Source organism: Quercus lobata, chromosome 11, assembly GCF_001633185.2.
Source record: "Quercus lobata isolate SW786 chromosome 11, ValleyOak3.0 Primary Assembly, whole genome shotgun sequence".
In the NCBI taxonomy this organism is placed as follows: domain Eukaryota; kingdom Viridiplantae; phylum Streptophyta; class Magnoliopsida; order Fagales; family Fagaceae; genus Quercus; species Quercus lobata.
This window is the reverse complement of record NC_044914.1, coordinates 10241800-10266727: the sequence shown is the minus strand read 5'-3', so window position 1 is coordinate 10266727 and position 24928 is coordinate 10241800. Positions and strand designations below refer to the sequence as shown.

At 34.4% G+C, this 24928-nt stretch overlaps 1 protein-coding gene and 1 long non-coding RNA gene across 2 annotated transcripts; both read left to right on the top strand.

Annotated features, from left to right (window-relative positions):
- Window positions 1–7442: 7442 nt before the first annotated feature.
- Window positions 7443–11938, top strand: LOC115968095 (uncharacterized protein PHLOEM PROTEIN 2-LIKE A4-like). Its single transcript, XM_031087327.1, has 4 exons — window positions 7443–7560; window positions 7755–8058; window positions 11050–11168; window positions 11453–11938. Exons 1-4 carry the CDS (start codon window positions 7544–7546, stop codon window positions 11823–11825), a joined length of 813 nt encoding a protein of 270 aa, XP_030943187.1. The 5' UTR covers window positions 7443–7543; the 3' UTR covers window positions 11826–11938.
- A 260-nt stretch (window positions 11939–12198) lies between these two features.
- LOC115969242 lies at window positions 12199–14784 on the top strand. Its single transcript, XR_004086896.1, has 3 exons — window positions 12199–12714; window positions 14102–14178; window positions 14473–14784. It is a non-coding gene; the product is annotated as an uncharacterized LOC115969242 (long non-coding RNA).
- The last annotated feature ends 10144 nt before the right edge of the window (window positions 14785–24928 follow it).

Here is a 24928-nt window from a genome sequence, read left to right as displayed (position 1 = left end):
TAGCAAGAGTAGTGTAACAATGATAGTCAAGTAAATGTGCAGGAATAGATCTTACCCGAGTTGAGTGACGAGGTGGAATGTCTTGTGCAAGATCTTCAAGCGGAGCAGGAGCAGGGGACCCAAGCTCAAGGTTGGGGTTGGGTAGCTCGTCTTCAACCTGTTCATCTTCCACCTGTTCATTAAAGGGTGAACTAGGAAAGGGATCAGTGGTATTTGGTGGTTGGACAGAGAAGTCTACAAGAGAATCAGGAGCAACCACAGGAGGATCAGGATCAGCTACAGAAGGAACAGGTGCCTCATCTGGAAAGAGATCTAAAACAGAGGAGGAAGATAGGGAGGCACGGAAGTGAGAGAGCTCGACAAAGAGACGATGTTCCTAAAAGACAACATTACGGGAAATACGAAGACGATGAGAGACAGGATCATAACACCGATACCCCTTTTGAGTTTCGCCATAACCAAGAAAACAGCAAAGTCTTGACCGAGGCTCAAGTTTGTTATGCTCATGTGGTTGAAGAAGAACGAAACAAGCAGAACCGAAGGAGCGAAGGTGGTGATAGTCTGGAGGTGACCCAAAAAGGCGCTCATATGGAGTTTGATTTTGGATAACAGGATTTGGAATGCGATTAATAGTATGAACAGCATGAAGAGCAGCTTCACCCCAAAAAGGAGCAGGAACTTTGGCAGAGAGAAGGAGAGCACGAACAGTGTCAAGAATATGACGAAGTTTTCGTTCGGCTCTACCATTTTGCTGAGAGGTACCTGGACAAGTTAGTTGATGAACAGTGCCATAGGAATGCAAAACAGTTTGGAAAGCATATTGAGTGTACTCAAGAGCATTATCAGATCGAAAAATTTTGATGCGTTTGGAAAACTGAGTTTCAACCATTTTTGCAAAATTAGAATATACTTGCAATAATTCAGAACGATGTTTCATATTAAAAATCCAACTATAGCGAGAGTAATCATCAACAAAGACAACAAAATATCGAGACCCACCAATACTAGAGACAGAGGAAGGCCCCCAAACATCAGAATGAATAAGGTCAAAGATATCAGTTGTTATTGATTCACTAGTATTGAAAGGCAAAGCTGGTTGTTTTCCTAACTGACATGAGACACAATCAAAATTTTCTGTAGACACTGAACCTAACAAACCTCTAGAAGCCAATTGTTGTACCCGAGAGGAAGATGCGTGACCAAGTCGAGCATGCCAAAGTGCAAGGGAAGGAACAGAAGAAACTACGGTAGCTGCAGCAACAGAAACAGGAGCAACAAGTGGAAGACGAAGGTTGTCCACGGGAAACATACGCCCAACTCTGGGACCGGTCCCAAGCTCCTGTCCCGTCCTTGGATCCTGCACAATACACCCAGAATAATCAAAGATAATGCGATAACCCAACTCAGCTAATTGTCCCACAGAAAATAAATTGTAAGAAAGGTCAGGAACATTAAAGACTCTAGGAACCGAGAGGTTAGAGGTCGAAACAGAGCCTATATTATGACCAGACATTGTGGAACCATTTGCTGTGCGAATATTAAAAGGGTGTGGTGCAGGTTTAAGTTCAGAAAATAAAGACGAATGAGGTGTCATGTGATTGCAACAAGCAGAATCCATAAGCCAAGAGGTAGGAGACATGCCAGATAAAGCTAAGAGAGAAGAGGAATAAGATGCATTACCAACCATACGAATGACATTGGCGATGATGTTTTTAAGGTCATCTGTGGACATGGTGAAAGTGCGTCCTGAAGACTTAGACTGTGCAGAGATGGGAGCCATTAGTTGGACACTCTCAGTGTTAGCAACAGTAGCAGTGGATATAGATACAGCTGATTTGTTGCGATGATAGTAAGTCTCAATATTGTGGCCAAAACTGTAAAGACGTTTGCTGGATTGTTGGCGACGATTATTGCAACCAGAAGAAGACCTGTCCTTATTTCTTATTTAGAAGCAAAATATGCAAAAATGGAGCGCAAAAATGAAATCTACGCGAAAAACTGGGTAAGGAGGACCCGGACTGCAAAAAGTCAACTCTGGTCAAAAGTCAACGGTCAACGGTCAATCTGGTCAAAGTCAACGGATGACGTCAGCAGTCTGATAGGTGAATACGTCAGCAGATGACGTGGCGCTGACGTAAGCAGGTGACGTCAGCTAGGGCTGACGTAAGCAGGTAGATGATGACGTCAGCGAACAAGTCCGGCGGGTGGGCGCGAGTGGCGGCGCGTGTCGACGCGTGACATATACAGGAGGCGCGTGGCAGCGCGTGACGCGTTTTGGCGGCGCGTGCAAATTACGCCGATTATTCTGGTGGCGCGTGGAGGCGCATGGATGGTCCGATGAGGACGAAATTTCACAGAAAGGCAGATCGGAGAGACTACTTTCCAATGATGCTATCTGTGGTCTGATCGGAGAAGCGGAAGCGGTGGTGGCGGCAAGGCAGTGGTCTTTGATGTACTGGAGTCGCGGTGAAGGCAGCGGTGCTGCTCACAAAAACGGCTGCAGAGGACACCCAAGAAGACAAGACTGCTTAAGAGCGACACACCAAAGGATTAGAGCAGTGGCTCTGATACCATCTTAGAAATACTGAATGTAATTAAATTGTATTTCTCAAATCAAAGAATATACATCAGTGCCTTTATATAGGAGGCATATGTGTACAGTACAAGTAAAGTGTAGTACAAGTACAAGTGTGCTATACAAGTAACCTAGTTGGGCCTAAAGCCCATAACATAATATACGTTAACACCCCAAGTCCTCTTTCTCTCTGGAAAATAGTTCTGGAGAAAGAAAGAACTCCTATCGATAATGCACCTACCCAATAAAAGAGTATGTTGTTGTTCCTTTCTTTCCCATTTAAGGCATGAAAGTGTGCTAATGATCTGGTCGTGTAGTATATGTTGGTTTTTTCAGCTCTTTTTTTCAAATGGGGTTGAGTTCATCTTTCTATTTTATTCATTTTCTTTCTTTGATTGCCTTTTGGGGGTTAGGGTGGCACTGGATGGACTTGTTAATGCAGAGATCCATCCAACAAGTATAACAAACCAGTGAGGCTGACTCAGTCAAGGAAAAACCAGTGGCACTGGATGGACTTGTTAATTTCCTGGCGATTTTGAAGGACGCAAACATAAGTATTGACACTTCTATGAGTTCTATCCCTGGCAAGCTGCGTGATCAGCACTATGCTGGAGTGTTCTTAGAGCCGAAAAAACTGGTAAGTTCCATTTCGATTTCCTCGTATCTTATATAAATAGATGGAACATTATCATATAATCAGTACATATATCTCATGTTTAATACTCATTATTCTCTGTAATGTTTAAAATGTATATATTATCTAAATCATATCTACGAAACCCAAAATGATGCAGCAAAATATAATAGACTAATAGTACGTTCATATGCATATTAATAGTCTACCTAAATCAACTTGTATTTATATTTTATGTTTTATAAATCCTGAAAATTGTATTAAAAAATTTTGATGTCAAGATATATATATATATATATATATATATATTTTTTTTTTTTTCTACATGTTAGAATAATATTATAGGATTACTTTAAAAATTAATACTTAAAAATTAGTGTGATAGTCAAGCCTTGATTATATTTCTTAGTGTGATAGCTAATAATGATTTTTATTTTTTGTGTGCTAGTTACCGCCCTAAATAACAAACTGAAAAGTGAAAAGTATAGATTGAATGTTTTCTTTTAATGGTTAGCATCTGAATAATATTTCATAATTCGAATATAAATTCAGCAAAATTCAAGTTTTGGTTCACCAATTCAACGAAAATTGGACGATCTCTGCCTTCATTGCAAATATTTCAGCATTTTATGAGAAACTAGTGAGGTTCATCAACATTAATGTGGTGCTCCAATGATAGATTATGCTATAATATTTGCAGGTGTAAGTGTACGTGCATGTAAACTTTTTGATTCTCCTTTCTTTTTCCTTTAAAACTGCTCCATATTGTGTGCATTTTCTCCTTGATTAGTTAAGATGGGTGGAATAGCTGAAATAAGTATTTGTTCTGCTTGAAGCAGTCCACCGACTGTTCGTTTTCTAATTCTATTAAAATTTTTGGTTCCAAGAGAGTTCATGTTTGTAATAGGAGAGGAGTATTCCATGACATGTATATTATTGCTGATTAACCATTTGATTTTATTTACTTGTGTCTTAACCTCATTTGATATGTGTGTTCACCAAAATTCGGAAATGTTAACTTCTGAATGTGGGGAGTTGGATGATGCCCTATTAAGCACAAGTGCGGATTTAGGTTTGGGTGCGGGTGCGGGTGCATGTGCAGTACATCAACTTGATAATATTTGAAAAAGTAAGGTACGGGTGCGACGGAATACATTTATTAAAAATATTTTTATATATTACTAAGAGTACTTTTTCATATAATTGTAAACATATACCAATTTAAGAGCAATAGTAGATAATATAGTGTATTTTGACAAGATTTGAGATGAATTTGGGGATTAGGCAGTAGATATATATATATATATATATATATATATATATAATTTTTTTTTTAAAAATTAAAAAAATAAGATTTTTATTTTAAAAAAGAAAAAACATTTACCATGGTTCTTTTGTAAATAAGACTCACATATAGGTAATTCTCAACAATCCAGCTAATTACTTTTTTCTAATTCCTAGATGCACCCACGTGAAAAGCACCCACATCTTGGAGAAATTATAGAGTCCTTTGGTGGATCACGTCACTTGTCTACCATTCCACTAAAAAACTTCCACTTGTTTAAAATTACTGACTCAGTAATTAATTTTTATTTTAAATTTTTTTCTAACTAACAATTTTAAATAGGTGGATATTTTTACTTGTCCACCACCTGGATCTTATAATTTCTCCACATCCTGACATCCCCACCTACTCATTTTGTTTAATTAAATTTGTAATCTTTGTCTTTCTTTACTTTCTAGTTTCTTCTAGGCTTTCTTTTTAAGAGTATCCGCATCAGTGAATGTAAAAAATTTATAAATTTGCATATTTAAAACCTACTTTTTCTATTTTACACACTTATTTTTACAAAACACCTACATCAATTTGTCTATTTTACACACTTATTTTTACAAAACACCTACATCAATTTGTCTATTATACACATTTATTCAAATAAAATATTCTAAACCTAGCCACCATCAACTCAATCAATACCCAGCTACCATCAAAGATCAATACCCAGCTTGCCTCCATCAACCCGATCAATGCCCATCAAGCCGATCAATACTCATCAAAATCATCAAAACCCAGCCACCGTCAACCCTATCAATACCCACGGATCAATACCCATCAAAACCCACTCATCAAAATCATCAAAACCCAACCACCATCAACTCGATCAATACCTAGCCACCATCAACGATCAATACCCAGCCCTTCGTCATCAACCCATATAACCACCACCATCAACCCACTGATCAAACAGAAGATCCAAAGCTGATCAAACAAAAAAATTAAAAAGGATCAAAGGTGAGTGAGATCGTATCAGTGAGATCGTATCAGTGGTGAGATTGTATCAGTGAGCTTCGGATCGTATCGGTGAGATCGCATCGTATGGGTGAGCTTTAGATCGTCTCAACGGCGCTGGACTGATCGGTGGACTGAGGGAGAGATAAAACGAGAAAGAGGTGAGAGTGAAAAGCTGAGAGAGTGAGGTGAAGGAGAGAGAAAAATGTAAAATATTAAAGACAAAGGCTACAGTAACCGTGCATATATGCATGGTTATTGTAGCAGTTACGCATAAATGCACAATTTTACACCCATTGATGTGGGTGTTTTTTGTGTCAAAATGTGGTGTTTTTTCTATTATGCAAGACTTTGCATCCACATCAGTGGATGCCCTAACATCTTTACCGTGGGTCTATCTACTTCCCTTTTTCCTTTTCTTCCTTTCACAAGTAAAATCATCTGCTTCATCTTGCCCCTTTTTTTTTTTTTTTTCACCTTCTTTGTTCACACTTTGAAAGGGGCAAAATAATTTTAAGACGAGACTATCATCATCAAGGCAACTTTTTTATTTATTTATTTTTTATACTCGAATTTTGGCTTGATTCAAAGCCTGTTTCGGCCAATATTGGTCTGAATTGGCACGAATCCGAAAACTTAAAAAAAGGACTTTTCATGGACGTGTGGTTAGCGGTGTCGACCACTGCGCAGTGTTGACCATCGCACTGCATTTCCGTGCGTGTTGTGTGTGGGTGCGGCAGCCCTGGAGTTGCACTCGTGCTTCTTAGATGTTGCCTTACACAGTGGGAGCCAAAGGACTGTCCCAAATGGAGTAGTCAATTGTACCACAAAACTCAAAGTATTGAAATGTAATTCCAGCTAAGTGCACTAATGGGTTGCCTGATGGTGTTTATAGCAATCGCAATGGGATCTACTTGTGAAGGTTGTTGGTGCCTTATGTTATAGGATCTCTTTTTGTGGCCTGGTTGGTAGGTTTTGAGGCCTTATAGAAGAAATTTAGGATTTTCTGTATGGTAATTTGGGTACCAGTAGGTATAATATTAGCTTTTATTAGTTTATGTACAATTTTTTAAAATCTCACTTTTTCTCATATTTTCTCGTTTATTCAAATTTTTTTAGGGTACAACCATACAAGTACACTTTAGCACATTTTTAGTAAAAAGTTTTCAGCAGAAACCTAAATAAACTGTTTCCAAACAAACCCTAAGCCTTCGTTTGGGAGTTCATAAGGGAATTAAATGGAATGATCATAAGAAAATGGAAAGGAATGGAATGTATTTAAGTAAGGGAAAAGAATGGAAAAGAATTGAATGGAAATGAATAGAATATAAGTAATCTTGTTTAGAAGTAACATAGATGAAATGTAATGGAATCATTTTATGACAATATTACTATTAAACCTCTATTTTAAAATAAAGGGTTGAATATATAGGGGTATTTTGGGAGTTTTAATAAAATATTCATTAAATCTAATTTCATTCCTTCCCATTTATTCCAATTTGGGAGAATGAAAATTTGAGTTTTTAAGGAAATAGAGAGGAATGAATGTTTTACCCTACTTATTCCATTTCCTCTCACTTGGGAATTGTTTATCTAGTTTTTTACTAAAAACTTTTTGTTAAAAATATACTAAAGTGTATTATACCTTAAAAATTTTTGAAAGAAAGGAGAAAAAGTGGAAAAAAATTAAAATTTTAAAAAGTTGTGCATAAAAAACTAAAAACTAAAATTTAAAGCTTAAAACTGATTCTAAACTCACCGAAGAATGTGTATGCTTGTGTGCAATGAGCCGTACGAAATAAACCCCACCCAATAATTATAAGCGACAATTCTTCATGTAATGTTAGGTAGCACCAGTTCTGCGGGCCATATAAGTAATAACCCAACCCAGCTAAAGACAGCTCATTTTCTTAATGAATCCCAGACGACCATAAAGGCATAAACAAGTAAACAACCCCAGGTCCTCTCTCTCTCTCTCTCTCTCTGGAAACCAGTTCTGAAGGAAGTAAGAACTCATCACTCAGGACGTGCTATCCTAACGATAATGCATCCAGTAGAAGCGTATGTTGTTGTTATTGTTGTTACTTTCTTTCCCTTTTTAAAACATGAAAGTGTGCTTAAGAATTTTTTTTCTTTAGTGAAGTGTGCTTATGATTTGGTCGTATTGTATATGTTGATTTTTTCTGTTCTTTTTTATATGGAGTTGAGTTTACCTTTTCATTTTGTTTCTTTTTTTTGCATCTTTTGGGGGGTAGGGCGGCACTGGGTGAACTTGTTAATGCAGAGATCCAAGAAGTAGAACAAACCAGTGATGAGACAAACTCAGTAAAGGGAATAACGGAAACTGAAATCCAACGAGTTGAACAAAACAGTGAGGCAGACTCAGTCAAGGGAAAAGAAGTTACTACAACTAAGAGGCGAACCAAACCCCCACTCAATTTCATTGCGTTTTTGAATGACGCAAAGAAAAATAGCGATATCGACATTTCTATCCTTGAGGACCCTGACAAGCTGCGTGATCTGCTCTATGCTGGAGTGTTCTTAGAGCCGAAAAAACTTGTAAGTTCCATTTCAATTTCCTCAATATCTTATATAAATAGATGGAACATTATCATATAATCAACACATATATTTCATGTTTAATACTCATTCTCTGGGCTTCAAAAAAAAAAAAAAAAAATCATTCTCTGTAATGTTTAAAATGTATTTATTATCTAAATCATATCTACGAAACCCAAAATGATGCAGCAAAATATAATAGACTAATAGTATGTTTATATACATATTAATAGTCTACCTCTAAATCAAATTTTATTGAGGGTTGTAGCCAGTTAAATTGGTAAAATTTCTTATTCTCAAGTTTGAGAGCTCTAGAGTTTGGTCACTGCGTGCTTATACTAAAAACCAAGTATCTAGTGAACGCTTGAAACTTGAAACTCTCTAAAAAGAAAAAAAAAAAAAATCAACTTCTATATATGTTTTATGTTTTATAAATCTTGAAAATTGTATTCAAAATTTTGATGTCAAGATCATTTTTTTTTTTTTTTTTTGGATTTCTTTTCTACATGTTAGAATATTATTGGATTACTTTAAAATTAATACTTAAATTAGTGTGATTGTCAAGGCTTGATCATCTCCATTTCTTAAGGACTAATCTGGCATACTTTCTTTATATGTTTCATTGTAACTTGTATATAAAATTTCTTCTAAAAAAAAATTATTTCGTACAGAGTGTTTTAAAAAATTAATTATATTGGTCAGGCCGATCGGTTCAATTATATACTAAGACCTAGATCAGTCCAATCCACTAAAAGTAAAAGGAAAATTTTTAAAAAGGGTCAAAATTGGTCCAACTGTCTATTTAAGGGATCATCTTGATCCCAATTTAAAATCAATTCTGGCTATTGGTTTGACCGTTGTTTTCAATTACCAGAAAAAAATTTCGGCGAAATGAAAATTGCACCTTTTAAATTTGACTTAAATTGATTTCAAGCTTCTAACTTTACTCTAATTCAATTAAGTTCTTTTAAGTTTCAAATTTATTAAATTTAGGGATTTTGTCCAATTTAGTTTAAAAATTTCCTTTCAAGTATGCAATTAAATAATTTAAAAAAATATTACCACACACCCTTGGTACGATGGTCATTCCACAAGACTGGGTTCAAGTCTCTATGAGAGAACTTCACACACATATACACTTAGATTAGGTTTTAGTAGAATTTCTATCTTGTATAAAAAAAATAATGAAAAAATATTTTTTGAAAATTTTCACATAAAAGATCTATAAAATATTTTAGTTCTTTCTCTACTACAGCAATTGACTCCTTTAGTTCTTTCTCTACTCTAGCAATTGGATCCACAATTGAGCTTCAATTGCATCTTCAAGCCTCCATAGCTGATTTATGGGTTATCCAATGAATTCCTAGGCTCCAAACAACACTCACAACACTGAGATGGTGATGGGTATGAATGATCTAATCTCCTCTCAATGATTTAGCTACGGTGAAAGGGATAAAGTAGTGAGAATAGTTAAGTGTTTGACTCTTAATTTTTGATGGATATCTTTCAACTTTTAGATGGGAATTAAGGTTGAATTTCGTGAGAAATGATGAATATATATGCTGGGCAAAGGCTAGTATAGGAGGAGAGAATGTAATAGAACTCTCTCTGTTAATGACATATTTTATATAATTGGTTAATCCTTTGACAAAATGCACTTTACTTGTAATTGGATAGATCTAGGATGAGTTTAGTACTTCAAGAAATAAGAGTTCAAGTCAAGTATTAAAGTCATGAAGATTGAACCGAGAAACAAGTGAAGAAAAGTTGTTCATTAAAGCTCGACAGATACCTCGACAGAAACAGTATCTTTCGAGATTTAAGAATGAAACTCGATAGAAGCTGAATCTATTGAGATATACAAAATCAAAATTTCAAGATCTGATTTTTGGCCCTAGCTGACATGTATGTGTAGGGTTTCTTTTTTTACAACCCCTTAGATATATATAAGGCTTATTTTAAAGGCCGTTATACATGGAGAACACATGCTGAAAGTGACCTAGTGGCTTATTCTCTCTGCAAGAAGTTACTGCGTCTTTTGTGCCTTAGGGTTTTGTAATTAAGTACTTCTTGATCTTCATTGTTATTGAAGTGAAGAATTTTGCAGCTAACAATATCTTTAAGTTGCTGGAGTTAGTCACATACTGGGATCCGTGCAAAATGGTGGCATTCATATATTGAAGAGTTCAGAGGTTCTGAAGTGGTAGAAGGTCTCTGCTGTAAGTTCATCTATGGGGATTGTAGAGTCTAGGAACAAAGGTTTTGTACTAGATCTGAAACTTCTCTTTACTATAGTGAATTGCTTTTCGGGAAGGTTTCCCCTCAGGTTTTTTACTGTGAAATTAGTTTGTTTCATTGGTTTTCTTGGGTTATCATATCTTGTCTTATTTACTATTCCGTTATGCATGATGTTGACATGATATTGATGTTTGTTTGTTTGTTTTAAAAAGGTTTATTCATAATAAATCTAATTAACAACTTGAGTTTAAAACTTATTAATTCTATCAATTGGGGTCTAAATTTCCCAACACTCTCAAATTTGGGCATTTTGCTCTACCAATTAATCGATTATCCTATGAGTGTCGGGCGAGACCCCTGGCCTTAACTAATTTTCAAATTCTTGTCATGTGCCATTATGCCAAACATACCTCCAATCTCACTTGACCGATATTCCATCTTCAACAACTTTAATTTTCAGCACTTGGACTTCACCCAAATTGCAAATAAACCCACTAAACAGAAAATACAAAGTATTTGCATAAAAGATACTAGAAAATTTTGACACGGAAAATGCTCAACAAAAAGAGCACAGAAAAATGTTATTGTCATATTATGCCATACATTTACATACCTCACCAAATATTGAATGAGTTACAAGATTTTTGGCTCCTTATTGTTGTTATAGCCGGCTTTGTTTAATTGTTTTCCCATTGTTATTATGTTATTATTGCTTTAATTTCATGTTCGTATTCGTAATTCATCCCATTGCAGAAGTATTTTGTTGACGAGAAGTTCAACAAGAATTGCTTTGTAGTGTTTGCCCGAAAACTTGATATCTGTTGGTCTGACAATTCTCAGTATTGGAATTGGACCGAAGAGAAAGATACAAGGTAAGTATTTTTTTTTGGGTAAGTAAATAGCTTAGACCTTCATATTATGGTTAAAGGCTTATAGCTACTCAACATTCAAATCATTGAAACTGACGGCATGAGAGGCAATAGGGCGTAATTGTGAAGCTTTTTATTTACTCCAGGAACTAACAAATCATATATATACTTTTAAAAGACTTTTTTGGGATATTTGTAGTTCTAACACAATTTTTTTTTTTTTTTTTGTTGGTTGGGCATTGGGCCTTTTTATCCAATTGATGACAATTTGAATCTTGGTTTTGCAGTGGTGAAGATATTGAAGTGGCTGAGCTATTACGTGTATGTTGGTTAGATATTCAAGGGAAGATTCAGACAATGAATCTCTCACTGCGAACTGTGTATGAAGTTGTGTTTGTCGTAAAGATAAAAGATAAATATCAACACAACATTTGGGAAGACTCGGAGACTCTCACCATCATTCTCCCACATTCGAAAACTCTAACGCGCCTAGAAAATTTAAGCAAAAAACCTTCAGGAAATTGGATTGAGATCCAGGTGGGTGAGTTTGAAATGTCACCGGAAAATGTTGGAGAGATGACGTTCAAACTGGAGCAACATTCTACTAATTGGAAGAGTGGGCTTCTTGTGAAATGTGCCATAATTCGACCGAAGAACTAATAGGCTATTGGATAGTAAGTTTTATCCACGTATCCAAAGCAAGGGACAAGAAAATTATTGTTTGTTCATTCCTTTCACATGTATGATAGATTTCATTAATTAAAATTTTCACCATAAATTTAATTAATGTGATACATTATGAATATGAGAGAAGAGAATACATCACCTAGAAACACCTAATAATTACCCAAAATATGTGGTAATAAATAATCAAATTAAATTTTATATATTAATATTCATCAAGCATTGTCAAAAATATTTAATTCATTAAGTTCATAGGTGGTAAAATGGGGCAAATCTACATGAAAAGTGATACTAACAGAATTGCATATCATTATAAGAAGAGAAAACATTAGGTCCGGAGCTGGCGTAAAACCAGAGTTTTACGCCGGCCAATAACATTAGGCCACGTGGACTTTTTATTAAACCCCTCTCCAAACAGCCAAAACTCACGCCATTCACCTCAGACAAAACAGAAGAAAACAGAGAAACCCCTAAGCTCTAAGCTCTGCTTCCTTCATGCCGAACCTCCACCACCGCCACAGCCTGATCGTCGGAGCAGAACGAAGAAAGAAAACCAACCCAGACAAAAGCTCACGCCTTCACCTTTGCTTCCTCTGCTTCCTTCACGCCGAACCTCCACCACCGCCACACAGATCGCAAACCCACTAAACAGTACAGCTCGCTTAAACCCCAAATTAGAACCAAAACGAGTTAGGCAAAAATTTCTGGTTTCCTCTGCTTCCTCCCTCTTCCATCCTCTACTTCATCTTGCCCAAATCTCCACCACACCACACACCGAAGCATACCGCCACACAAGTCACCGGATTTGTTGCTAGAGCTTGTAAACATGCCGGAGCCACCGTGAGCATGGTGTTGCGATGCAAAGGTTTGTTTTTCATGATTTTCCCTTTTCCCCAATTTGGATTTCGAATTATTGATGGGTTTGTTTATGGGTTTATGGGTTTTTTCTGGAGCCTCATGAAATATTTGTGGGTTTTTTTTTTTTTTTTTTTTTTTTTTTTTTTTTTTCCTGTATTTTGGTATCTTTATGGGTTTTGATTAGATTCCTAAGTGTTAGGGTTCAACCCGTATCTTCATGGGTTTTGATTAGATTCCTAAGTGTTAAGATCAGTTTTTGCTTAGTTTTTGTTATTTTCGTTTGTTATTCCTAAGTGTATGGGTTACTTTTGTTTGCTTTTGAAACTGTAAAAATTAGTGATTTTTCACAAAGCTCAATGATAAAACATCACTGAATTTGGATGTGTTTATAAATTTTTGCCTAATTCTGACATAATAATATTGTTGTCGTTGTTGTTTTAGTGTTGGGAATACTCATTTGTTGTTCCAATTCATTGTAATGAATAGGTGTAACATAGGTTCTAATTTTTAATTTTGTGGTTTTGTTATGCATTTGCTTTAGTGTTACTTTATATGGTTGTATATTCGGTATTGTCTAAGATAACCATTTCTTTAGGCATTGAATAAGAATTACAGTCTATTTATTTGTTTAGTCATTGAACAATTTGTCAACTGAGTTAGATGTAAATAATGGGTACCATTCTATAGGCCTAAAATTAAATTGGAAATCAATTACTACATGTTGGATTGGAAGTAATATATAGAATGAAGTTGTTTAAGCATTGTATCTACTAGGTTGTTTATGCTGTCCTGTTTGTTGTGTATGGCTCTTCTATGGCAGCTTAATGCTCAAGTCCGTGGCATAAGGTGTAGGAGATGACTGTCATTTAACATAGATTAGGCAAAATTTTCTGCTTGACTGAATTGAACCTGAAGAGTCAGTTGGATTGTGAATTTAGAAGATAATATGAATAAAGCTTATATGCTTGGTTGGGGGTACTCAAATGCCATCACAATTGTAACAACTAATCTTCTTTTAAATGCTTTTGTATCTGTCATGGCAAAGACATGCTCTCTCTATCTTTTCTTCACTTACCAATGAATGGAAATTATAGTGTTTTATTAATGAGAACTTTTATATGAATGCTGGCACCAAAATTCATAGCCTGTTAATGTACTCATATTTCAGACTGTCCACTAAAAAAAATGTTCTGCAGATACAGAACATTGATAAAAATGAAGTGTAATAGCTAATTTGATACCTAGGAGAGTATTATCTGCCAATGAAAATTTTGCAGGAAAAATTTTGACCATAGTTTCTATTATCTGCTAATGAGTACCATGTGTATAAGGTTTTGTTATGTTTTTTCAAACCCTATTTTTCCCTTGTTGAGATATTTATTTGCTTTACACAGGCTGGTGTCTTGGAGAAGATTGTCAAGGCATCTCAGCTTGAGATCATTGAGCTGCAACATTTTGTGGGTGAACTAAGGTACTTACTGGCATTCTCAATATTATATAGCTGCAAATAGACTGTAAAACTTGCATGTTCACCTATTGTAAAGCTGGGTCTAAGGGTCCCTTCAATGATAGTCAGAATTATAAGCACTTGTTACTTATTGTATGATAGGATTGCTGAATTGTTTCCTATATATATTTCTTTCAATTTTTCAATTTGTGTTTCCTTTTTGTTTTTTTTTTTAAAACCTTGACTTAAAACCTTGATTGAATTGTTTCCTCTTTTTTTTCCTTGGATTCGTATTTCTTTCAATTTTGATTCTTATAGGTGCCTTTTCGACAAGTTTACTTACTGTGGTTATTGAATTCTCCGCTGTCAACTTTAGCCTCTGGGACACAGCTGGTATCATTTATTTGATAGTTATTAAAATATTTTTAGTTTCAAATATAATTTACTCCTACTTGTAATGTCAGTTTACTCTCTATATGTACCAAAGTGCAAATAAGGATGTACTTGGAGCTGTTTTATGTAATAAAGTTTATTGAGTGGAGCTATATGTACCAATGTACTTGGAGTTATTTGATAGCTGTTTCATGTAATAGAACAAGTTTGCCAAATTGGGCAAGTTTAGTATTGTAATAGCACAAATTGGGCAAGTTTAGTATTGTAATAGCACAAATTGGAAATTTATTCTTAATTGTTGCTTATGAATTTTTCTTCTCTTTTGTTTTTTATAGGTCATATTGAAATATAAAATTACTTGAATTGAAAATATGAGTGTGAACAACAAAGAACCTAAAACAATCTCACTTTGTGATATGGTGGAAGACTTAGTACATGACGAGTCAGAAATAAACGAAGATCAAAATAATGTAAACTTGTCATTGGGTGATCCAAAGAGAGAACTATTTAATAGCTGTAGACACCAAGATCTCTAGTCCTTTGCCAAACATTTGCCAGCTGCTTTTGGTCTTCAACATCCTGAGAAATTGAAATGAGAACTTTTAGCCAATTCATTAAATAAAAATTTACGTAAAGTTCTTTTAAAGACACCAATGAACCATATAGCAAATTTAGCATTAGATGTACTAAAATAGCCAATCATGCATCTAAACAAATTTGCTAAAACATATTTTATCTTCTATTGAGTTCATGATCTTTATCGGAATCTTTTATGGATCAAACACACAATTTTTAAAAAAATCTACCTTATGCAAAGAGCACAAAGAGCACAAGAGACATACAGAACAAACAGGACAGCATAAACAAACAGGACATCATATATATAATTAGCAAGAAAGATGTATATATAAAAATCTACCTTATGCAAAGAGCACAAAGCAGTCCAAAAAATTTAAAAGAAACCAAAAAAGAAGAAAGAAGAAATTAATTACAAATAGGGAGAGAACTAATGAACAAGGGGAGGGAACCATTAGATGCCATGGACTTGAGCATTAAGCCGCCATAGAAGAGCCATACACAACAAATAGGATAGCATAAACAACCTAGTGGTACAATGCTTAAACAACTTCATTCAATATATTGCTTCCAATCCAACATTTAGTAATTGATTTCCTATTGAATTTTAGGCTTTTAGAGTGGTACCCATTGTTTACATCTAATTTAGTTGACAAACTGACAAGGCTATGACTAAACAATTAAATAGCCTGCAAGATTCTCATTCAATTAATTTCATTTCATGGTTGAACTAATACAGAGACTAAAAATATATAACTTTTCAGTGTTGGATTACTAATTGAACAAGATCCCAAGAAAAGCAAATCCAAAACTTAAAGTGAAGGTTAAAAAAAAAAGGGAAACACAAACTGAAAATTAAAGAAACATGAAAAATTGAAAGAAATATATATAGGAAACATTTTACTTACATTCTCTTTCTCTAATATAAATTAGAAGCAATTTCTTTTTCTTTTTATAAAAGAAATCAAACAATTCAGAAATCCTATCATACAAGAAGTAACATTTTTTTGAATCTTCAACAAATGGGTTAGATAACTACCAACCCAAAAAAAAAATTCAGATTCAATTCAGTCATCTCCTACGCCTTATGCCATGGACTTGAGCATTAAGCTGCCATAGAAGAGCCATACACAACAAACAGGACAGCATAAACAACCTAGTAGATACAATGCTTAAACAACTTCATTCTATATATTACTTCCAATCCAACATGTAGTAATTGATTTCCAATTTAATTTTAGGCCTATAGAATGGTACCCATTGTTTACATCTAACTCAGTTGACAAATTGTTCAATGACTAAACAAATAAATAGACTGTAATTCTTATTCAATGCCTAAAGAAATGGTTATCTTAGACAATACCGAATATACAACCATATAACGTAACACTAAAGCAAATGCATAACAAAACCACAAAATTAAAAATTAGAACCTATGTTACACCTATTCATTACAATGAATTGGAACAACAAATGAGTATTCCCAACACTAAAACAACAACGACAACAGTATTATTATGTCAGAATTAGGCAAAAATTTATAAACACATCCAAATTCAGTGATGTTTTATCATTGAGCTTTGTGAAAAATCACTAATTTTTACAGTTTCAAAAGCAAACAAAAGTAACCCATACACTTAGGAATAACAAACGAAAATAACAAAAACTAAGCAAAAACTGATCTTAACACTTAGGAATCTAATCAAAACCCATAAAGATACCAAAATACAGGAAAAAAAAAAACCCACAAATATTTCATGAGGCTCCAGAAAAAACCCATAAACCCATAAACAAACCCATCAATAATTCGAAATCCAAATTGGGGAAAAGGGAAAATCAGGAAAAACAAACCTTTGCATCGCAACACCATGCTCACGGTGGCTCCGGCATGTTTACAAGCTCTAGCAACGAATCCGGTGACTTGTGTGGCGGTATGCTTCGGTGTGTGGTGTGGTGGAGATTTGGGCAAGATGAAGTAGAGGATGGAAGAGGGAGGAAGCAAAGGAAACCAGAAATTTTTGCCTAACTCGTTTTGGTTCTAATTTGGGGTTTAAGCGAGCTGTACTGTTTAGTGGGTTTGCGATCTGTGTGGCGGTGGTGGAGGTTCGGCGTGAAGGAAGCAGAGGAAGCAAAGGTGAAGGCGTGAGCTTTTGTCTGGGTTGGTTTTCTTTCTTCGTTCTGCTCCGACGATCAGGTTGTGGCGGTGGTGGAGGTTCAGCGTGAAGGAAGCAGAGCTTAGAGCTTAGGGGTTTCTCTGTTTTCTTCTGTTTTGTCTGAGGTGAATAGCGTGAGTTTTGGCTGTTTGGAGAGGGGTTTAATAAAAAGTCCACGTGGCCTAATGTTATTGGCTGGCGTAAAACACTGGTTTTACGCCAGCTCCGGACCTAATGTTTTCTCTTATAAGAATAGCAGAGGACTAAAGTCCCCCAAAAGAGAGACAAATGGCAATTATCCATTGAAAGTTATTTAGAGCATTTGCATTAATATGTGCAAAAATTTGTATCTATTTTATCATAAGAATTTACTTTTTAAATTTTTTACTTTACATACTTTTTAAAATACTACACATCAGATTATCTGTTTAACAATATATTTCCTTAAGATATCAATTTTTCTTGATTTATTTTTTTTTTTCTTCATATACAATAACTACTATTAACTCTCTTTTTTCCTCCTCGAGATACGTAAAAAGAATAAAAAAATAAGTGCAAAATAAATAATGTCAGTGCAAATTTACGTGATTACTATAGCAAACTTGTAAATTTACATAATTATAATTTGATTAATGTAGGTCATTTTTAGACAAATTTGAATAATTTTTACACTTTTTTCTATTGTACATCTATGAGTGTTCTTAAGAATAGTTATCTTGAGGAAACTCACTAAAAAGCAGGTGGGATGCAAGTGACTAATATTAGTTATTTAAAGAATACGTGGTGAAAGATCAATGAATGATAGGCATGATGGCTATTGATACCGTATTTTGTTTAGTTTTAATTTGCGTGCCAAAATACCTATTTAAGCTTTAAAGAGCCAAAATTTTCATTTTTAACATGGAAAAAAAGGAATTTCATGAAATAATTCTATTTCTCTCGGTCGAATGTTGGATATATCACTTTTGTGGTCCATGAATTTAAAATCCAAATTTGTCATTTTTAGCTAAGTTTTATCAACTTTGATGAACCCTAAACGGGATTAGTCAAGGTTTGACAAAAAATTTGATCGTCTAATTGTGATGAAGTTGTACCCATCAAAAAAATCATGAATATTCATTTAAAATGACAATTTATGGGCCCAAATTGAAGTTAAAATAGATGAGATATTGCAAAAATATCAAAAGCATTAACCTTTTTTTGCAATGTGTGATTATTATTTAATTTCAATTAAATTATAATTAAACGACCACCAATTGGTTTGAATGAGTAGTCATGAGAAAGGTCACATGATAAACTTTGATTTCACATGATTTGATGGCCAAAATACCCCACTTAAATAAAAAGGATTCACAAAAATATTAAAGTGGGAATTTTTAATTAAAACATTTTTCCCCCCTATTTTCTGAGGCCTCTAGCACGCTAAATCAAAGGACTTGGATAATAAAGTAAGCATCTTTAGAAAATAGACATCATAACTTTTCTGACGACATCTTATCCAACCAAAAAGGAGGTCGACAAGACCATAGAAAAATTTCACAAAATTGAAAAGAAATGCACAATATGTTAATTTTCAAGTTCAAAACTACTTTGGGGGTGTCTTTGCTCAATAAAATGTATAAATCCAACCACAATTGGTGTGGAAGGTTGAAGCTTTCTTTAAGTATGATGAGATAGCTATTCCACGAAAAAAATGGCTTGATGATAACACCTCCGGATTGGGAGATATTGCACTCCCAAGATAAGTGCTGCTTTACAATTTCTTATACTGCGTCACCTCCCTTTCGCATGGAATATCTTTGCAACCGTTGCTCCAAATCAAATAAGGCTGGAACCTCTAGAAAGTAACCATCTATACCTTTCTGATGATATCCAAAATGAGGTAATCAGAGTCCTGAAAGACCTCTAAGCATCTGCATGAAGATAGGCCCGAAAATTGACAAAGCTGGAAAAGGGGGAGCCTAGGAGCTTCTAGAAAAAAGATGAGGTGGCACTAGGCCTAAACCTTGAAAACATGTGCAAGAGCAATACAAGCATCATGCTGTTAGGTGAAGCAGTGGAGTGTTGCACCCTAGATGGCGAGAGTCCAGTAGCCGAAAGCTTCACTACCTTACGCACTGACTCGAGTAGCATGAGGCACGTGGAATCCTATGTTAATCAACAAGGACCACCTTGTAAGGCTTAATATACCTGGGTGACCGATTGTGAACTTGGCACAGTGCTAGAATTGCCACGCAAGACTAAGGATAACTTGAAGGCACGTCTTAACCTAAAAGATATGGGTATAAGACATACACTTCACCCAGAAAAGAGGGGAGATGATAAGACATATATGCCACGATCTTGTTTTACAATGGTTCAAAAAGAAAAGGGTAGTTTCTTGAGAGTTTTGAAGAAAATAAGAGTTCCAAATGGCTATGGTTCAAACAACGCAAAATTTCTGGTTTGAAGAGTTATGATAGTCATATTATAATGCAACAACTTCTTTCAATAGCAATAAGAGGAGCTTTACTAAAGAAAGTCAGTATGGCTTTAATAGATTTATCTTGTTACTTCAGAGACGTATGTTCCAAAGTCCTGCAAGTAGAAGATCTTGAGAAACTTGAGTCTCAAATTGCAATGACATTATGTGAATTGGAAAAAATATTCCTTCCTGCTTTCTTTATTGTCATGGTTCATTTAGTCATCCATTTGGCCACTGAAGCAAAGATTGATGGGCCAGTCCATTATTGGTGGATGTATCCTGATAGACCTAACATAATTCCCTCAGGCAACATCCTCGTCTAGAAGAAGGGCCATTGGATGAGGAAACCATTAGTCTTCGGCCTTAATAGTATCCATCCGATGAAGAAAAAGTCATTAACTCACAATTAATGGCAAGGTGTTACACATCAGCAATAAGTCTCCTTACCGTTGGAGGGACAAAGATCCTCTCATTAACACCTCACAGAGGCATTACAAATACCACATTGAAGCCACCATTAAAACACCTCCAACGGCTAGGAGAAGGAAGCAACTCTAATACTTTGATATTGAGCCCTTTTTCTCTCTCAGCTGTTTGACTTTACCATCGGAGGCCTTGTGGCAGGCACCACACTGGTGTTCCTTTCTTCATTCATTCTTGCAGGGCTTTAGACAATCTTGGACGGCTCTCCTTTTGGACGATCATTTCAACTGACGATTTCAACATCATCATATCCCATTGAGTGGTAGGTCATAATAATTTAAAATTTTCAATGAAATCCATTATTCCACTATTGATCTTTTGTTTCTAAATAGGTATCTCTTAAGACTTAAGTCTTATGTGCGTAATAGAGCTCATCCAGAGGCCTCTATTGTTGAAGGATACATTGCAGAAGAATGCTTAATATTCTGCTCGCGATATTTGGAATCCGTTGAGACAGTATTCAATAGACCCATTAGAAATGTTGATGATGCTACAGGAGCAATGTTGAATATCCAACTTGATTCAATTGAATGGGTACAAGCACATCATTATGTTCTATTCAATAGCAATGAAATTATTCCATTTCGCGAGTAAGTAATATTGATAAATATGATTCATATTTAAGCATGTTAATCAAATGATAACTCTTAATAATAACACATGCTACATTTGTTTATATAGGTTACACAAGGAACAAATAAAGAGAAGAATACGTCCATGTCGCGTACCAGAAGGAGTTATTAATAAGATCCATATAGAAGAGTTTTGTGACTAGTTTCGAAATTATGTAAGTAATTCATTACTAATAATTTTTAGTATACAATAGAAGTAGTATAAGGGTTACTTAGCTCATATTGATATATCATATATAATTTTAGGTTGTGGCCATGAGTAATACTGAGAAGGCGAAACTTACTAATAAATTTAGATGGCTTGCTAAAGGACCCAATACTGAAGCTAGACGGATGAAACGATATGTTGTCAATGGTACTAAATTCCGAACTAAAGATAATGAGGAAAATAAGAAAACTCAAAACAGTGGAGTTAGTGTAGCAACATAAGGAGGCATTACTTACTACAGTGTTTTGTTTGACATAATTGAATTGAATTATTATGATAATTTGAGATACATATTATTCAAATGTGATTGGGTTGACATTGATACAGGTAGGGGATATAAGATAGATGAATTTGGGTTCCCCCTTGTCAAATTTTTCACATTTAATACATGTTGGGAAGAGAATGACAGATGACCCATTTATTTTGGCATCTCAAGCTTCACAAGTATATTATGTTGAAGTTGAAAGAGACAAGGATTGGCTTGTTGTTGTCAAAACAAAACCAAGGGATGTGTTCGACGTTGGTAATGGCGATTTGAGTGATAATGATGTAGACATTTATTGTGATAATGAGCCATATGATACAATGATTGAAAATCCACCTAATAATCCGAATGATGACCTAAATTGGGCTCAAAATGATGTGGATGGAACCATAGTTGATACACCACTTCCACTTGATGAAGAGAATTTTATGGATGATTCTGAGTCTGAAGAAGATTACTAGTCACAAGAGGGAACGTGTTTCATTGTTTTAGTGATTCTTGGTGATTAATGATTTCAAAGGAGAATATTGTTTCATTGTAGCTTGCCTAATTAGTTTATCATTGCTTGAGTACCAGTCTATATTGTTTTTATTGTAATGTGTCTAGTGATTATTTTGGATCTAAAACAATAATATTGCTTGCAATATTTACTTTGTTAGTGTGAGTTTTTAAATTGTGGATTTAAAACAATCTTTTCTCAACTACTAGGACTAACCTTTTTGCCAAGGTGTATGAGTCATTTTGTTTTCAAAATTTTTATTAGACTAATACAACATTATTCTTGGTCCAATAGCTTGGAATTTATGCTCTTCTCATTTCTTTAGTGCTAGCTGAGTTCCCGCACGATGGGTGGGGAAACTTATTATTAGTTTTTTCCAATATTTCAATAATTTTAGCCAAGAATCTTGTAGGTTAACTGGTTGGCACATTTCTAACAGAGACATCTAAGGTTCAAATCCCCCACCCCAACAATCGATGTATAAAAAATATTATTTCAATAATTATTTCAGTAAAAAAATTGTAATATTTAGTTATTTTATATACAAAAAAGAAAGACAGTAAGAATATTGTAGTGATTTGATTATACTATATATATGTGGTAACAAAATTGAAAATTGCGTGATATAGTAGCTAATATAGACAAGGATGTTTCACGCCTACTAAAGAAAATGCAAATATCATTTAATTATTATTATTTTTTTACATTCTTGATTTTGTGTAACTAAATTTATTTTTTTCCTTTTTGTTGGACATTGTTTCAGTTGTTGCAAAACCAACTTGATTTGAGCAAGAATACCATATTTCAAACCAATTCTTTCTCACATATAAAAAAAATTCAATTGTTTCTTGTATAAATCTTAGAAAAATGATATTAAAATTTCATTATGCTTAAAATAAATAATATAACAAAATAAACATATTTATTCTATTAGTAATCTTTCTAGTCACATAGAATAATTACTAAAATGTTAGTTCCCCCCCCCCCCCCCGCCCCTCACACACACACACACATATATATATATATTAAATGTCTCTAAAATGAGTTAGGAAGTTATGGTCTTCTCAATAAGTGTTTGACAACACACTAAGATTGCTGAGGATAAACATCTTCACAATTTAAACCAGTAGATCATAGTAGTAATACTATCATTGTAATCATTCCTAATGTATTTTGTAAATTTGGAGGTCTAGGGGTATATTGTTCATTTTAAAAATATTTCTCTAGTTATGGACATTCTAGAGATATTTTTGTCATTTTATAATTCTAGGGGTATTTGTGTCATTCTGAGTATTTTAGGTGTATGATGATCTCATTAGGGTATTAGTTTTCTACATTGGAGTATTAAAAAAAAAAAAAGACTAAAATTTTGTTGTTTTGTATTTAGAAAACACCTATAGAAGCACAAAAAATAAAGTATATTGTAGCAGTTAGGAAATTGCTGCAAAAAAAAAAAAAATTGTACTTTTGTATTTAGAAATCGCCTATAGAAGCATAAAAAATAAAGTATATTGTAGTAGTTGGGAAACCGCTATAAAAAATAAAGTATGTTATAGCGGTTACAAAAAAACCGCTACTACAGAGAGACTTATAGTAGCATTTGAAAATCTGCTACAATAAACCCGCTATAGTAGCATTTTTTGTAAGTGCTACAAAAAAGACCATTGTACTCATATTTTTTGTAGTGAGAACCCCCAATGGGGAGTGACATAGAACATAAAACTTAAGTGCCTACTTCAGCAGGTGGTGAGCCCATTTGTCACATATTTGTCTTTAAATAGCGCCGCCCGCGCGCCCCCCCCACCCCCCAATTTTCATTAACAAAAATGCACAAAATCTCCTAGTCTTCCACCTTTTCCTAAACACAACCTCTCCTACACCTCTTCTCCATCTAAGGGTCGTCAATGGGCCAGGTTGGGCCAGCCCGACCCATTTTTACTTGGCCCATAGGCACAATGGACATAGCATAAAGGGTTATTAACTAGTTAACGGGCCGCGTTGGGCTAGACAGAAAGAGAAAACCCAGCCCATGACCTTATCCATGGGCAATGCTCATTTTGATTTTAGCAAGTTGGGCCACCGGGTTGGGCCTAAAGGGCTACCCATGAGCTTGTGTTAGCTTCTTATTTTATTATTTTTTATAAGGACAAAATCAATTTTTTTTATAAGGAAATAATCAATCTATTTTTTTTAAAGGAAAGAATCAAGGAATTTAATGCTTAATTAAAAATTTTTACGGTCAAATCTATTTAATTTTTTGTTTTGTTGATGGAAACTTATTTAGTTTATTTATTTATTAAACCTTTAAATGGTTTTTTATTTTTATCATTTAATAAAAAAAAATGTCAAATGGTTTATTCAAAGTTGCTAGACTACTAGAAAAACATATATTTAGTAAACTAAGTTTAAGACAATCACTTTAAATATCTTAGTGGTTGGGAGAGTTCTCTTAAGAAATTCATCTATAATGTCTCAAAATCAATCCTTCATACTTCTCCTATATGTTTTTGTTATGAATTTTGCATTATTGGGTTGGGCAACGAGTTAGGCGAATGGACTGGGCTATTGGGATACCTTAGAATAGACTCTTAATTCCTAAACCCTTTGTAGACACTCAATTTCGCATCCATAATTTAACCTTGGGAGACGACCAAAATAATCATTCTAATTACCCAAAAATCATGATTGCATTTCATGCATTAAGTCATTCATCACATATCATAAAAATGATCTTAAGATTCTAATGATCACAATGATATGCTCAGTTTCCAAATTAGACCTTTGGATTGAAAGATATCGCAAGATCAATTTTTCACGGTCTATATTCATTCATTTGTGTGGAAATTAATTTTGATTGGTCGACGATTAAAATTAATTAGAATTTCTATGATTGGTAGTTTATTTTGATTGAAATAAGTTTGGTTGCATGGGAATAAAAGAAATAATAAGATAATGTTAAAATTGAACTAATAATTAAGTTTTTAGGGTAATTATCTTTGTAATAATTATTTAAAAAGATTTAATTATCAAGTTAAGGTAAATTTTATCAAGAATATAGTCCAAGACATGTCCAAGTACAATTTCCAACTCAGAAAAACGCC

Excerpts from the sequence above, each read along its gene's own strand:
- LOC115968095 (XM_031087327.1), top strand. Across the intron at positions 8,059-11,049 it reads TCTTAGAGCCGAAAAAACTT|AAGTATTTTGTTGACGAGAA; the intron begins GTAAGTTCCATT and ends ATCCCATTGCAG. Across the intron at positions 11,169-11,452 it reads ACCGAAGAGAAAGATACAAG|TGGTGAAGATATTGAAGTGG; the intron begins GTAAGTATTTTT and ends TTGGTTTTGCAG.